Source organism: Rhipicephalus microplus, chromosome 2 (genome assembly GCF_043290135.1).
Source record: "Rhipicephalus microplus isolate Deutch F79 chromosome 2, USDA_Rmic, whole genome shotgun sequence".
NCBI lineage: Eukaryota > Metazoa > Arthropoda > Arachnida > Ixodida > Ixodidae > Rhipicephalus > Rhipicephalus microplus.
In genome coordinates, this window is record NC_134701.1 from 298,080,742 (window position 1) to 298,098,227 (window position 17,486).

Consider the following 17,486-nt stretch of genomic DNA (forward strand, 5'->3'; position numbering starts at 1 on the left):
CACACACGCACACACACCTCCGATGGTCGGGTCTTTTCAAAGGCGCACCGCAAAGGAAGCGCAGTGTGTCCTTTGTCCCTCTCCCCACGCTAAAGCACTAATTCACAATCCCCTCCTCCAGCGAGAAGAAAAAAAAATTCCGTCATATCCACGAAGTGAATGATGATGAGTGAGCGAAGCTCCGTAGGTAAACCTGGTAAACCATGAATCCTCTGTACATTTTGCCCACTCGATTTTATTACATCGCTCCCCCTAGCGTACGTCGCCGCACTAAATCGAACGATTGCCTTCAACCAATGACACGCGCCATATGTGACATCATTCCTATTTTATAAGACCTCGCGTCTTTCATCAACTACAAGTACCGCTTTCTAGTTTATAACATCTTGCATCTTTTCATCATCAGCTACAAGTACCACCATCTAGTAAACACTACAAGAACTAAACGAGAGGTGGCTACATACAGGAGACGCTACCGCCATCTAGTGAACACTGCAAGAACTAAACTAGAGGTGGCTACATACAGGGGACGCACAGCCCACGCCCTAAGGAGCTTCGCCCCTAAAAAAAAAGAAAACACGGAAAAAAACATCAAGTAAACAACAACACTCAAATGACAATCAGCAGCAATAACTGGGCAGAACAGACTTCTTTGCAAGCACTGGCTGTAAAGAAGTTAGCTAACTGAGACTAGAAAGTAAAAATGAGGGCCTTCGGTTGCGGAAATAAGCCCGCCGTTCGGCGCGAAATCACTAAGGTGACCGCTTGCTCAGATATTACCGGTGCGTGGTCCAAATGCGGTCCGCCGCGCCGGGTGTGCGCTGTTGCTTGCGCGAAGAGCCACTGGGCGCTGGCGCAGGCTCGTCAGACCTTGAAGCAAAGGCTTTCAGGTCTGCAATGTGGGCACGGCTGAGTTTTCCCGAAAGCGGGTCTTTTAGCAAGTATGCGAGTGGAGTCCAAGCTTTCTCCACTCGGTACGGACCAAGCCACTTCAGAGCGAGCGAAGTTGAAAAACCCTTGCTCGCATCGCTAAGAGCGTGGTTGCGCTTCAGGACGAGGTCACCTACCTTAAATGAAAGGTGGCGACATTTGCAATCGTACTGGGCCTTTTGCTCGGCCCTGGCCGATGCCAAACTCTGCCTCGCTCTACTGAGAGTTCGATAAGGCCTGTCCCGAAGTGTGGAATCGTAGGCAGAACAGTCTGCCGGTTGTTCTTCGTCTCCGAGCTGGCATTGCGTGACACTGGTCACCGGATTTGCCAACTCCCTTCCGAAATTAAGGAAGGCGGGAGAGAAACCAGTAGAGCGACTCTCGGAGGTTCGGATTGCAAATGTGAGTTCACTCAAATGGTCTGCCCAGTCCTTTTGACTTTCGGCAAAGGCCGCCAACATCGGTTTGAGCGTACGATTGGTTCGCTCCGTCAAATTGGACTGGAGGTGGTAGGGCGAAGTGGTGCACTGATCTATTCCTAGGGAACGGCACGTATCACCAAACACCCGAGCGGTGGAATACGACGCATTGTCCGTGATCAATCTTTTCGGAAAGCCGAACCGAGAAAACACTTCCTGTAGCCTCTCTAGCACCACTCGCGCTGCCACTTTCCGCAGCGGAAACAGCTCCACCCATTTGGAAAAATGATCAATAACTACCATCAGATGTATGAACCCCTGCTTACTCCTGGGGAACGGCCCCATTAGATTGCAGGTGGCTACTTGCCACGGACGCTCACTGACAATCGGTTTCATCAAGCCGGGCGGCTTGCCACCCCTTGATTTCACCGTTTGACAGACGTGGCAGGAACGGCAATAGCGAAAAATAACATGCTTCATGCCAAACCAAGTCACAACCTTGGTCAGTTTCGCAAAAACTTTACAGCCACTCAGGTGACCGGCAATGGGCTCGTCGTGAGAGGCTCGCAACAGTGCACCTTTCAGACTTTTGGGCACAACCACCTTAAACGGGTCCACTGACTCCTCATCGGTGGCTATGTATTTAGCAGGAGTCCATCATGGTCCAGCAAGTATGTATCCGCGGGGGACCCAGCGACACATGCCAGTTCCCGTCCCCCTGCGCCCGCCGCACTACCAGCAGCGTCTCGGCGCTCTGTCTTCCTTAGACCGTCGCTCAACTCGCGACAAAACGGATCATCTTGCTGGGCCTTCAGTAATTCTTGTCTGCTGAAAGCGATTCCCATTCTCCCATAGGGGAGCTTGGTATCGTTCCCACTCGGGACTGCAGCCATCGCCTCCGCTCGCATTGGCGTCGTGGGTTCGCTTCCCTTTCACTCCCCCTCTCGCCCGCTTCGCGGCGCGCTGCTTGCCTGGCCCGTGGAAAGGGTTTGCTCGTCGGCGCACTCACCCTTTTCTCCACTCGGCGGCTCCGCCGCCGTTTCGCCCGTTCCGCTCGCTTGCGCAAAGGCATCGTTAGCGGTTGTCGCACCGGGATCCAGGCTCCTGGTAGACACTGGGGCACGAGATAGCACGTCAGCTACCACGTTAGTGCTCCCCTTCCTATACTGCACTGAAAAGTTATAATGCTGTATTAGGAGAGTTACCCCTCTTCCGCGGAGCCATTGTATTTCTCAAGTGTATTCTTGTGCTGTTTTATTTTTATTATTTTTATTTTTTAATGCAAAAATGCACAACACTTTATTGCCTCTGGCGGCACCCTGAACAGCAGTACAACGTCCACTCCCGGGACGCGGGTAGCAAAGGCACCCGCACGCGGACGTTCACAATAAGGGGAAAACCGCGGGCACGTCGCAGCTGGCAATGGCGAGCTTTGACACGCCGGTCGGGAAAAGGTCCCTCGCGGCTATGCTGCGCACTCTCACGATGGCCAATGGGCCTGGTCGCGAGTGTTAGGGCAAACCTCGTACGCGTAGGCCTACGGCAAGTGCGGCTCGTTGTGGTACGACCACTTCAAGCAATAGGCACCATTGTGGGCTTAGCGTACGCTACCGAAGCTAGCACTCAAGTAAACACGCCTGCCGAGGTGCCCAAGGCCACCCCAACCCCAGGCAGGCTACAGTCCGGCGATTCCCAAAGGGGACGCGGACGAAGGAAAACACGTGCTTACCTGGCGCTGACCACGGAAAAGAGAGCGCTCCCTCGGCGCGCGCGTACCGCGTGCCGTGCCCGTACGTGGCGCCATCTATCGCCACGTGGTGTTAACCGAGCAGAAAAGCAAAAGAGTGTGGCCGTGTGGTGGAATGCCCGCGAAATGGTCGCGGGCGCGCCTCAGATCCCCACACTCTTTTGTAATTGTTTTTTGTGTAAATATGTATATATTTAGGGAGAGATAGATGTAGTGTCGAAGGTCGACACTAGGTTACCTTAGTTACGTTCCACTGTCATCAAGAGATGGCGGCAGCTCTGACGTATATAAACACGACTGTCACCAGAATAAAGGAGTTCTTGTGTGGCATGGGTTGAGTGTGATCGTGGTTCCCAGACGGGCCGTGTTGCTGACACTACAGTAGTTTGCGCCGAAGGGGTCTGGCTCAATCCAAACAAGCTTGCCGCTGTTGCTGAATTACTAGCTCCTGTCGATAAGAAGACCATCCAGCGCTTTCTTGATTTGTCTGCCTACTATCGAAGATTCATTCATGACTTTTCACAGATAGCGGAATCCCTGACTTGCCTTACAAGGGACGACTCACCATTTGTGTCGGAAAACGAGCAACAAGCAGTGTTTGCCGAAATGCGACAGCGCATGCAAGCAGCGCCCGTTCTTGCTTATCTCGAGGATGACGCTGACACGGAGGTGCATACTGACGCTAGTAACATTGGTCTTAGTGCAGTGCTCCTTCAGCGTCAAGATGGCATCGGAAGAGTCATAGCCTACGCCAGCCACTTCCTATCCTGTGCCGAGGCGAATTGTTCCACTACGGAGAAAGAGTGTCTCGCAATAGTGTGACAATTGCCAAATCTCGCCCGTACTTTTATGGTCGCCCAAGATAGTGACGGACCACCATGCCCTCTGGTGGTTTACAAACATGCGCGACCCTTCGGGACGACTAGCATGGTGGAGCTAGCGACTGCAGGAATTTGATGTCACTATCGTTTATAAGTCTGGCCGTAAGCATGAAGACGCTGACACCCTGTGCTGTACACCCCTTTAACTCATGAGTCAGGAAACAGAGGACGACGAAGGCTGCCTGGGAGCCATTAGCTCGTCGGACTTGAGCAGACAATAGCATGACGACGAAGAATTTCGACCAATCATCGATCATTTAGAGGGCCATGACACAACTAGCACCACGCCATCTGTTCTGCTCGTAGACGCCGTTTTGCCTGTGAGACAGTGTGCTATACAAGAAATACGTCCGTTCGAACGACCGTACTTACCTCCTGGTGGTTCCTCGAGACATGCGAGATGCCTCTACATGCCTTTTCGCTTGCCACGACGAACCCACGTCTGGACACCTAAGTGAGCGAGAAGTACTGTTGACCCGGACTTTTGGCAACTGTAAAACAGTACATCAAAGGCTGTCGGAAATGCCTGTGCCGAAGGCAACCATCTGTTAAGCCGGCTGGCTTACTTCAGCCAATAGAAGTACGTTACACTCCGTTCGACCAAGTCAGCATGGACATTCTCGGACCATTTCTCCTGTCTGCTGACTGTAACAAATGGGTGATCATAGTGATCGACTATTAACACGCTACGCTGAGACACAGGCAATCATACGAGCCATGACCTCTGAGGTTGCGCAATTTTTAATCTGCCACATCGTGTTGAGCCACAGTGCACCTTCTAGCATAATAACTAGAAACTGGATTATAGGCAAATGCCTATATTGTTCCTTGTGTTCCTGTCGTGCGATTTTGATATATGAGCATGAATTAGAGGTTAAGAAGGGCTTTCAGGGTGTTTTTATAGTGCCTATAAATGCCTATCTTCCAAATTCATGCCTACACAAGCGCTATTCAAGGCCAAACTCTGTTTTCGAGCATGGTGCTAAACCTTTATTCACGTAAAAAAGGCAACATTGATATTTCCAAACACTATAATAAAGCTGAACGAAGACAAAGGTGACATGCTGGGAGCGATTTGAGAAAGAGCATGAGGAGTGCAAAAGGCGCTATTTCTGCAGCTCTAAGTGGAAGCATGTCTCAGCGTCTGCAGGGGAAGGAGGAGAGAGAATTAAGATGGAGTAAGAAAATAAAAGCGACGTTTATGGCCGAGGACGTGGCGACCGCCTTCTACAGACAGTTATCCAGTGCTCTGAAGGAACTGAAGAACAGCCCTGAAAACATGGGTGTTGTGGTGGGAAAGGAGGAGTGGGTTTTTCTGGGCAGTTGAGGGTAGCTGGAGAACGAATGAAAAACCATGGAGAGCCATTCATGGATTGCTCTTGTTGATTCAGTAGTGGCAAAGGTTGCCAAATCGTTGTACTTTATACAGCAAAGCCTGACAGGTGCCGGCGTGTTTACAATCAACGGTGTATTTAGCATACGTTCACCGTATGCTTGAATATGCTTGTTTCGTATGAGATCCCTTGTCATATGTCTCTAAGTGACAAACATGAAAAAATATGGAACAAGGCTTCAAAGTTTGTCCTAAGCCATTACTAAAAAATGACAGCTGTAACAATATGAAAAATTAACTAGGATGGGAATTACCATCGTCGCGTCGTTTCATGACAGAATGAAATAGCTTATAAAGAGAACAAAGTGTGTGTTGTCAATGGAGGCGTGTTTTTGTTGACATTGTAACCCATCTGCTGGAGCACCTTCAGGTAAAAAATGTGATGTGCATGTGGCTTTTGTTTGTAATTTACTTTTTAAGCATCCCTCTCTAAGTGACATGATAGGTTGTAGTTAGACACTAGAAGTTCTTGTGTGCCCAATGAAAAGCATTCTACCACAGTGATTTTTCAAATTGGTTCGCTATGAGCCACCAAAGCATGATGCGAAAAAGCAAGCTTGAATTCCTCGCTTCTCATCCCATGTAGTCATCACAAGACTCATTCCCTCTCTGTTCTCTTTGGTATCGGGGCTAGAGAATCACATGATGAATACGCACCAAGGACAACATGCGTAAGCAAGGTTACGCGCGCGTGATGTGCCCCAGTCTACTTGTGCATGTATGCCATAGATGTTATGTCGTCTCCGCGTTCTCTGTAGTGTATTACCAGTTTCTGTGGAATGGATCAGTCAGTCCATGTACTTTAGCAAAGATCATGTATTGTGACCGCATTACGCCACGTCACTTCGCTGAAACTGCGTTCAGAGGCTACGCACCAAATACGAGCTAAGCGTTGTCGGGGTTAGTGAAGGCACAATGTAGGAACAACGACAACACGAACGCAAGCAAAATGGGATGGTACTAGTAGTAGTCACAGCAGCAGCATAGCAGAAGCAGCAGCATAGCAGCAGCATAGCAGCAGCAGCAGCATCATCATCATCATAGCAGCAGCATCATAGTAGTAGTAGTAGTAGTAGTTTTTGGCTCTCGTTTCCTGTCTGAGAGCCAATTAGTGAATAGCATTTTGAGAATATTCAAAACAAAAATAAAAATCATAACCTGAGATTATGTTTGCGTGTTTGTTTTATCATTTTTCACAGCCTTCATTCGTTATACTGATCTTGGAAGGGCAATGCTAAGACACAGGGAAAAGAAAGACATAGAGACAAAGAATGCTGTCTTTCTTTTTCCTTTGTCTTTGCGTTTACCTTTCAAAATGATATGAAGCAGCTAGCCCAAACCAAAGTACTGATCTTTCATGCTACACAACAGAACACACAAATCACACATGCCAAGTAATGTCACGTGCAACGCTCTTAATGACATACCATTTAAAATGCAGGATATAAAAGAGGCAGGACATTCTTCATCTGTTTTTCTAGATATAGCTAGTATTTAACAAAGTTCTGATGAAGAGCATACGATATTCGGCGTCAGCCCACCAATGTCAACAAAGGAGCGACATAAAAACAGGACCATTCCTTGCTGTTGTAGGTCACTCCCTAGATCGTGGTGTGCATGCCCGCGAGAAGGGAAGGTGGCATTCTTTAGAATTGGGCATTTTTCGGCGACTTGTCATTTTGCAAATCTTAACAAGAATGATCCGGAGTGCTCAGTGCACCATTACGCTTGTCAGCTCGAAATTCCCAAACCCAGTGATGGGCTCTTTAGGGTGTTCACCGATAGGAGAGGAATCGGTCCTACGCGATTGGACTCCTCTCTTCTTGGGTACCAGTGGTCTGGTTACCTGCTCCTGCACTGCCCTTCCCAGCGACAACGAAACAAAAAATACCCAAGAGAGTGTTAATTGAATGGTGGACACATGACGCACAATGCTAGACGATAAAACAAAAGACCATATACTGCAAATCACGCGGAAAATGCACGCCAATGTTCAATCGTTAGTACATTTATGCTATCATAAACAGTATACTTTTTTTTTTTGCTTCGTGTCGTAAATACAAGCCACCGACGTCGTTGTTTTGGGATATTTAAATTTTTGTAGAAATTTATTGTGCTTATAATTGGGATTATGAGGGCCTAAAACGTTATTTTACCTGCCTGTCTTTGGTGCCTAAAAAACACTTCTTTAGTGCCTGAAAATCCAGCCTCTAGTAATAATAGATAGAGGCACAGCATTCATAGCACAGCTTATGGATGAAATTTTCGAGCGAAGCAACATTAGACACCAAAAGACAACCGGATATCATCCGCAAACCAATGGGTTTACCGAGCAGCTTAATAAGACATTTGCAGACATGATCGCAATGTATATCGACGTACAGCACAAAACATGAGAGCAGATCTTCACTTGCGTGACCTTCGCGTATAACACCGCCACGACCACGCGATTCACATCATTTTGGCTTCTCTATGGCCGCGAAGTTTTTATGCTCGACTCCATGCTACCGTGTCAAGACGATGACGAGTTGGCAACTGACGCTGAGGAATTCGCAGAGCGTGCTGAGGAAGCTCAACAGCCTGCACGACTGCACATCGGCCAGCAGCAGCATGCAGACGCACGTCGCTATAATACACGCCACAGGGAAGTGTTCTACAACCCTGGAGACCAAATTGCGTGTGGACGCCCGTTCCCCGCTGACGCCTTAGGGAAAGGTTACTTAGCCGGTATTTCGGCCCATAAAAAGTGCTATTCCGTGTCAGTGACGTGAACCATGAAGTGGTCCAAACACAACTCCGCAGGCATGGACCAGGACATGACCAAGGTTGGACTTAATTCGGGTTGTGCACGTGGAACCGTTCATTGCGCGCTCGTAACTTTCTTTTTTTTTATCATTCACGCGTTTTTGTGTTTTATTTATTTTTTGAACTTGCTTGTTAGTTTTTAACTTGCCTGTTAGTTCATTGACCTTACTTTTCTTATTGTCATGATTTTTGTTTTCTACTTTCCTTTTATCTGGGTTTTCTATTTCCTTTTTTTTTGTTCATGCGCCTATGTTATAGAGCATCGGGGGGATGCTATGTTTTTTTCTTTTTCTCTCTTGTTCTTTTTGTCTTTTTTCGCTTTTTTCGGAAGGGAGGATAATGCCACCTGCATGTAATGGGTTGAGAGCAAGAGCGGCTCTCGCCTTAAAAAATGAAAGATCATCTGCTGTTTCTTTGCTTGAGAGACAGCCGCGATGGACGTGCTTTTCGAGAGCTGGCTAAATCTTTGTTAAAAGACCCCTGCACTTCTGAAGTCTTGTGACAATAGGATGAGGTTTGTAAATTATTAGGTATTCTGATTGTGTACGAAACTATCTAGCATTGCATGGGAAAGCTGTAGGTTGAAACTTTGTGCGGTGTTTGAAAGTGGCTCATCTCTACTCCTACTGTGCCACCAAGTGGTCAGTTGATATGTTTTGCTGTTGCTTCTGACTACTGTGTAATTACTGTAATTGTGAATCAAAAGAATTTTCCTTTTTTGCAGGCAAGATTGGCACCCAGCTTGTGTTGCCAGCGAGAACAAACCTCTACGATATGCAGCGCTTGAAACTTTGTGGTGACCTTGGCCAGGTGCTGTTTATGGTGAGCCTGCCATGGATTTAATCTTTCTCTGAAAAGAATCTAGAAAATGGGCTTCAACACATTGTGGACTGCATACATTAGCATACCTGCCAACTCTCCCGAATTTTTCGAGAGACTTCCGAATTTCGACCTAATATTCCAATATCACAAATGCTATTTCGAGTCTCCCAGAAACTGACTGCCACAGCTGAGCTGTTTTTTTAGATCATGTGCGTACGTTAGCCTTTTCTGCTGCAATAGTTGCGGCGCTGCGAAAGAGCACTGGCCCCTACACTTCTAGTTAGTTGTAACCATACTGTGAAGTACTGCTAAGGATATTGTTATGACCGCCATCGGTAGGCGCCATGCTGTCGCTGAGAAGCGTGGCCGGGCAGCGTTCCCACGCATGGAACCCCAGTTTTCTTGGAACCAGCGTCGAGAGCTGACGGGGGAGCGGCGCTCTTTTAATCCTCAAAAAGGTAGCCGACTGGTCGGCTGCCTATGCCCGCCAGGTATTGTCCCTGCTAGCCGGAGGATGAGACGTCGTGTCGCCACGAAGCTGTAAGCCGTTCCAGAGAGGACAACAAAGACAGCGTCTTCCTTTGAAGAAACGGCGACCGCCGCCACAAAGTGCCCTGCTAATTGAGCGGACAGATTGGCGGACCGTTTGATGTCTGCTGTCCGAAGCTTGGGACCCCTCGACCAGCGACACACACGACGAGCAAGAGCCCCTCTGGCGCCACCTTTCAGTGCAGTGATCTCGACTCAAAATTGGATGTTCACGTGCGCCGTGCATGCTCGTACCCCTCACCTGTTGTGTGTGTGTGATTGGTGTTCCCATCAAGAAGGAGGAGCCCGACAGGGCTTATAAGGACGCTGCAGAGTGCGGGACGTCGCTCTGAACCATGTAACGGTTTAACCACCACGCTCGTGGTTTGTGAACTCTTAACCTCATGCTGTAAATATTTGTAAATAGTGCCATAAACCTGTTTGTTTTTTCGTATCCCCATCTCGTAAGCGCTCGTTTCCTCAACCCGAAGCTACACCACGCTACCACAAGAGACCGGGTTTTGTTTTCGTATCCTTCAGCGACCTTCCTTCCGACCCGCAACAACTGGTTGGCAGAGGTGGGATACGACTCAGCACCCCGAGTCACAACAACTGGTGATCAGCGGTGGGATCCACCACAACTGGGCGCAGCGGTTGGATTCGAAGCTACGAGTGACAACAACAGTCGGCCCAAGGGAAGCAGCTGGCTCGAGACATAGATCACGTATGGGTAAGTGCTTGGTTTTTCCTTTGAGTGAACCAGGTTCTAAAAGAGGGTTAAAATTTATAACTGGTAGTTAACTTTGCCGAAAGACTCAGTTTCGCCGTTTCGGAAAGTTTTTTTTGGAAGTAGCGAGCACTCAGTACGATCATGGACTTACGGGAGCTGCAGAAGTCAGACTTGTTGCTGTTGTGTGAGGAATTGGGGATCGATACAAAGGGTTTAGCACGAAAACCCATAATCATTCAAGCGATTAATGATTTGGGGGCTGATGATGAGGAACTAAGTGAAGAATGGGACCTCATCATCGAAAGAAAACTAAGAGCCGCTCAGATGGAAGGAAAGAGTGGAGACGAAAGAGAAGGCCTCAAGAGGAAGTTTTTCAAACAAGACTATGAGTTGAGTATGAGGTTGGGACCCCAGCAAGGAGTACTTCTCGAAAATGAGGCAGAGTTCGAGATGTCTAGGTACATGCAGCCATATGAGGTATCATGGGATATGGGCCTGTATCTTAGACTCTTCAAACGAAAGTGTAGCCAACTTAAGTGTGAGCGAGACACCTGGTCTCAGAAGCTACGCACGGTTCTGCCCTGTGAGGCAGTGGATGTTGTTGCGCGACTCAGTGAGCAGCACGCGAACAACTACGAAGTTATCAAAGCAGAGCTGATCAGAAGATTCGGAACTTCTGTTAGCAAAAAGAAAGAAAGACTCGCACCGGAGTCTGAGAGTGAGGCGCGTCTCAAAGCGCCCGAAGTTGAGGGGTGTCATGAAGCGCTAGAAACAGAGATCGTGCCAGAGAAGGGCCCGCGTATTCTAGAATCCATCAAGGTAGAGTATGCTGAGAACAAGGCCGTGGCCGGTCTGGAGGTGGGGACGATGTCGAAAGACGCTCCTTGTGTGGATGAAGAGGGTGCCAGCAGCCCTAATGGGCCCAGTAAGAGGCTGGAAACCTTCATGCCTCAAGAGGACGTTTCGACATCGTCAAATGTAGGCATGGATAGCGCAGTGGCCGGTGAGAGCAAGAACGCCATGCTTCAGCAGTGCAGCCCTATTATCGAGGTGATTTGCGAACATCGCAGAAAAAAAAAGAAGCGGAAGCGTTCGTCACTGCGTAAGCCTACGACAGGTCCCACCTTGTCACGAGAAAGGCATAGGGGTAAGCCGTTCATCCGTTTCAAGAGACGTCAATCGTGGCATTCATGGAGGCACAAGCGGCGAGCCAGGTGTGGAGGGGGAAAAAGAGGGACGTCACCCAAACGAAGTGCGCGGTTCAGTTCGACGACTTCGGAAAAGCGGCCTTTCCCGAAGGGTATAAGTCGAAAGGGCAGAGTGGCTAAATACCGCGCAGGGGTGAATACAAAGAGAAAATGGCACAGGTTCCCCCCCAGCTTCTGGCGTCACTTTCAAATTCCTGCGGGGAATAGGCCCAAGTGTAAAATGAGGTATGACGGCAGTGCACTGCTTAGAGCTTGTGCATTTTGTAGCCTCTGGCGTGCTCGACAACCGCCGGGAACACGACCCCATCGTGTGCGATTAAAAGAACCATGAGAAAAGGGGGCGGTCAGTATGAGTAACTTTTGCACAGGCGGGACAAATATTGTTACTCAGTGTTGCATCGGAAATGCAGACTTGAGCCACTTTAAATTTGGTAGGTTACGTGATGCGGTGGAAAATTTTCAGAAAGAAAACCGCCGAGCCAAAGGCTGAAAGTCAGCATCGAATTAGTTTAATCACGAGTGCGAAAATTTGCGTAAGGTAAAAACAAAGAAATTGTGTCATTTTTCTAGTTTTTTCAAAGGTTTAGTGTGACATCGTATGCCTTCACTGCCATGGGGATGTGGTGTGAATGAGCATTTGAGGAAGATGTTAGCATAAACCGAATGATTTTATAAATTGATTAAGTTTGGCGCGACACAGTGAAGTTGTCGTTGCGCGCATTAAGAATTGAAGGTCATTCGGGCACAATTTTAGCATAAAACCTGTGCATTATTGTGAGGTGCATTTGATGAGTATTGCACTTAGCATTATTTTTGTGTTGTACACGGTGTGTTGCAACGTAATGTAAGGATGAACGTTTAGACCATGTGTGAAGGCCTAAGCGTTTGGTTAGTAGTGCCATGAATTTGCAGCGCCGTAAGAATGAGAATAATTGAAAGCGCTCAGAAGAACTCAGTGTTTTGTTTTCTAATCAAAGGTGTTAGCAAAGGCAGGTAACTAACCTGCTAGAAGGCAGTGTTTGTTACTTTTTGTTGTTGTCTTCTTTGAAGAATGATTGATCTAGTGATCATGAGCAGATCCTCAAGCTTTCCCTAACCGTTGAGGTAGACCATTTGGTCACAGCTTAGGTTAAGCTTTCGGGAGGCTGGTGAGCTTTATGTCTCAGTGGTAGACAATTATGGGCGGCCGCAAACAAAGACGGACGTTCAGACAAAATTAGCGCTCACTGAATCCGAGTTACTGACTGATGCTCTCAGCGGGACAGAACCGATGAAAGTGGTCAGCGATGAAAGGGAGCCTGCTGTTTTATATCAGGACGACAATGGTATCAAGCAAAACTGCGCTTTGCTTGCGCCAGAATTTGGGCTCTCGTGAGATAATGTACTGCGCTTCAGGAAAGGAGTGCGCCTGCATTGTGTAGAGCATTCATCAGTGGCAGTGTTGTCTCAAGGGGGGGGGGGGGGGGGCTAAATTTAAAGTAGAGACAGACCAGTGTCTCCTTACTTGGCTGCAAACCGTGACATCAAAGAACAGTCGCCTTGTGAGGCGGAGCTTGATTCTTCAAAAATATCATTTTGACATTAGGTAAAAAAAGGGCAAATTGAATGGAAACGCTGACGCGCTCAGCCGCTCTTCATAAGCCATTCTGGGGTGCTCTTGATGTATCGAAATTGATATTTTCGTTTTTTTTTGTGCATCTTATGTAAATTTGTAAGGTAGCACGTCTGGTTTCTCAGCGCAAGTGAGTCCTGAGAGTTCTGACTGTAAGCTTTTGTTAAAGCTAGTAATCAAAATTGGTTTGCTATCCCTCTTTTGGCTTGGTTTGTTCGAAGGGGGCCGAGTGCTTGCTTGTACAGGTGGTCGAGTATCAGAGATGCTGTCGAAGATTCGGCAATCATCCGGACCATGCCACAAGCGAAGGCCAGTTACTGGCATTCAACTACTGACCCTTTCGTCGTCCCTGCGAGCAGCAGTGTTGACTGCTGCCCTCCGTGACTCATCTGGCGAGGGGGAAGCTGTTATGACCGCCATCGGTAGGTGCCATGCTGTCGCTGAAAAGCGTGGCCGGGCAGCGTTCCCACGCCTGGAACCCCACGCCTGGAACCCCAGTTTTCTTGGAACCAGCGTCGAGAGCTGACGGGGGAGCGGCGCTCTTTTAATCCTCAAAGAGGTAGCCGACTGTTCGGCTGCCTATACCCGCCAGGTATTGTCCCTGCTAGCCGGAGGATGAGACGTCGTGTCGCCACGAAGCTGTAAGCCGTTCCAGAGAGGACAACAAAGACAGCGTCTTCCTTTGAAGAAACGGCGACCGCCGCCACAAAGTGCCCTGCTAATTGAGCGGACAGATTGGCGGACCGTTTGATGTCTGCTGTCCGAAGCTTGGGACCCCTTGACCAGCGACACACACGACGAGCAAGAGCCCCTCTGGCGCCACCTTTCAGTGCAGTGATCTTGACTCAAAATCGGATGTTCACGTGCGCCGTGCATGCTCGTACCTCTCACCTGTTGTGTGTGTGTGATTGGTGTTCCCATCAAGAAGGAGGAGCCCGACAGGGCTTATAAGGACGCTGCAGAGTGCGGGACGTCGCTCTGAACCATGTAACGGTTTAACCACCACGCTCGTGGTTTGTGAACTCTTAACCTCATGCTGTAAATATTTGTAAATAGTGCCATAAACCTGTTAGTTTTTTCGTATCCCCATCTCGTAAGCGCTCGTTTCCTCAACCCGAAGTTACACCACGCTACCACAAGAGACCGGGTTTTGTTTTCGTATCCTCCAGCGACCTTCCTTCCGACCCGCAACAACTGGTTGGCAAAGGTGGGATACGACTTATCACCCCGAGTCACAACAATATGTAGGCACTCCAGTACCGCGCATCTGGGCGAAGGCCGGCGACCCCGCTCACCACCCTACCGAAAGAAGGCGACCACAACTTTTGCATCTGTGTGCCTTGCGGGATACGCTAGGCCTACGCTACGCCACATCCCTAGGCGTCATTTCTGTTGGTTACGTGGTTTTGGGAGTTTCATGTTTCCGCCAGTTCAGTTGGAAGGTCAATAATAGTTCCAAAAGTAAAGCGGTACTTGCAATTTTATCTGGGCTCTCACACAACTGAGTTTCTATGCTTTTTGACTTGGTGGAAAGGTGGCAAGTATGGATTCTGTATACCCTGAGCACCTGTGATGTAAGTGTTTCGCACCGTGGCAAGGCTGACATATATCTTCACAGAAGCATCAGAAGTATGTTTGTGCTGCAGAAAAGCAGGACAACAAGGGAAGTTTCTTCCAAAAGAGCTGCAAGAACAGTGAAATCAGCGTAGAATGCCTATCCGCAGGATTTCTTGTAAAACACAACTTTCCGCTGAACATTAGTAATCATGCAGGACCATTGTTTCGAAAAATGTTCCCGAAGTACGAGGGTGCAGACGCACAAGAACAACTGCCATCGTTGGGAAAATGGCTGCAGATGCTGAAAACAGTTTGCGGAGGTTTGAACTGAACCGTTGCGCATTCGTACTCGCAAAGCAACGACAGTGCTTCGCAAATGTCTCAGTCTCAATAATGTCAAATATGCAAAAAAAAAAATAATCCCCCCTCTCCTTTTGCTGCGGTCTCCCAAATTTGAATTCTGCTTGGTTGGCAGGTATGGATCAGTCTTTATTAGCAGTATAGACTTTTCCACCCATTTTTCGTGTGCATAAAATGCATACACTGGAGCAAGGCTTAGGGGCGGGGGAATTGTGTCTTCACTAACAGATGTTGCGATAAATTTGAAGAAAATGTATTGGTTTTGTCTGCTGCATGCTTCTGTGCAGTGCAGCGTAGGGACCAAGAGTTTATTCACAGGACAAATGCCTTCACATTTGCAGTATGGCTCTGGTTGTATTGTGCTGGACATAGACCCAAGTCACGTGGAATCCCATTTCTGTTGCTGCTTCATAAAAAGGTTCAGGGATGACAACAGCATATATGCCAACCCCAGCTTCAGCCATAAGTTAATGTGCCAATTGAAAAACATTTCTTAGCATCATTTCTGGCTCTCCTGTAACAGTCGAAAATGTTTGCCATTCTGTCCACACTTGTTTACAATACAACCTAAACTAGGACATATACTGCACCCCTTAAAAACATTTTGTCACTGGTTCTTGCTTGATTGCCTAAAATTTGAGAATCTACTTTGTGCGAATATGGAGCCAGCAGGCACAACAACATGTGGCAATTTTAGCAGAGGCTTTTCACAGTGGACCTTGCCAGTGATAGTCGCATGTAATGGTAGAGGGCTCCGGCGTGTCTACCGGGACAACACATGCCTGGCCTCAAGCACATCTACCGTCATCTAGTGGGAACAATGGCACCTAAGGGCCAGTCTTGTGTGTGTGAATGCAGCATCTTCATGTCAATTGGGCATTAGTTGCTCATATGAGGCATTATTCCAACTCAGAAGTGTCCCTTGGTAGCACCCATGTGTGCCCATCTGAATCGGGATAGCATGCGACACTGGCAATTTGTGACATCTGGTTGTGCCACAGTTCGTCACTCGCGTACTCAGCCAAGTGTTTACAGAAATGTAGACATACTTTCGGTAGAGATGGGAGTGTGCTAAACCGAGCATTGGTATCGAAAACGCCTTTTAGTATCCGTAGTCTATCAACGAAGTGGGAAGACCCGAAGCGTAAACCAGCAGCATCACTTATCGTGAACCAACAAGTTCTCTAAGACAGCAGCACACGATGGTAGCTATGAAGCGGGCAGTCGTTATTTAAAGACGTGACTTGGCAAGCTTTTGTGGTCATGCATCCTTCATGGTGCATGTTTACGTAGTTTTGTCGTTACCATTTAAAGAGAAAACTCTAAGTGCAGAGCAGAAGATTTACCTACATTGGTCAGCCAGCTGTTGGGCTGCTGTCTGCGTGACTTCTGGTCAGTTGTAATGGTGTAGTTTTTTTTTTTTTTTTGCTTGGGTATCGAAAATTGCACTGTGGGCAAGTTTTTTTTTCTTAGGCAATCACTTGCATTTCGAAGGTGAAATTTTGCTGGTAGCATTATCTCTAGACTGCCTATACAATGGCTTTCAGAGGTGTGTCCAATGAAAGGATGACGGGGCAGATGGTAGTGGCTGTGCAAAGACATGTGTTTTGTTGGCAATAGCACAACCGCGGTGTCTGCTTGTCATTGTCATGAACTACCACCTGGGAAATTTGCACGCAGAACTTTGGGCAGTTTTTCATTCACAGCCATGTCATGTGGCATATCTTGTAGTTTGCGGGCATATGTGTTAAGCAGAAAAACACTGCCGTTTAGTTCTGAGCAGGCATCCCCTCAAATTTCGCAGCGATTTCTAACGTGTGAGGTGTTCTGGCGAAGTGCTCCTCCCCTTGCTCATCTTATCATGCTCCGCACCCTGATCACACACTGTGTCTAGGCTGAATCTCGGAGCCCCTATATCCAACATTGGAGGAGCCTTTTTTTCGAAATTAGCCGAATTCTGAGCCGAAACTCGCTCAAATTAAGCTGTATTAGCACATCCCTACTCTCAACTTCTATCAAAACCAGTAATAATAAATTACTATCTATTAATCATTTACTATCACTAATTAAAGGAAAGTTGAGAGTAAGTAATGTGTATGCCAATAGAGCCCTATCTGAGATAGTTTCAGTTCTGGTCTTTTCCACATAATGATGGTACCTCAAATTGAGTGCACGGCGCTCAAGACTAGTATTTGCAATAAGGTTATGGCTTCTGTGATCTACTAGTTAGCAAAGGCAAGGCCTCCAAGACTCGTGCCTCTTGCTTAGAGCTGTTGCATAGTTGTGGGCTCATCATTGAAGGGGCTTTCATGCCATGCTTCCCATGGACTAATCGCATCACATTGCCTTTGTGTTTCTTGAACTGGTGTAATGTGACCTGTAATGAGCAAAAGCCAGAAGGCTTTTGAGGAAACCTGTGTGTACTTTGTTTTCAGAAATCCTGGCTTGCCACTGGGATCTTGAATTTTCATGCAGTTTCGAGAGAACAGCTTCC

General features: G+C 47.9%; 1 protein-coding gene across 4 annotated transcripts in view; it reads left to right on the plus strand.

Annotated features, from left to right (window-relative positions):
- The window catches only part of ND-39 (NADH:ubiquinone oxidoreductase subunit 39), a 179,327-nt gene that overhangs the window by 53,553 nt on the left and 108,288 nt on the right, over window positions 1-17,486 (plus strand). For all 4 annotated transcript variants that reach the window (XM_075882384.1, XM_037429885.2, XM_037429892.2 and 1 more), the window contains exon 3: window positions 8,900-8,997. In XM_075882384.1, the coding sequence (XP_075738499.1) occupies window positions 8,900-8,997 (98 nt within the window). The remainder of the gene's footprint in view (window positions 1-8,899; window positions 8,998-17,486) is intronic.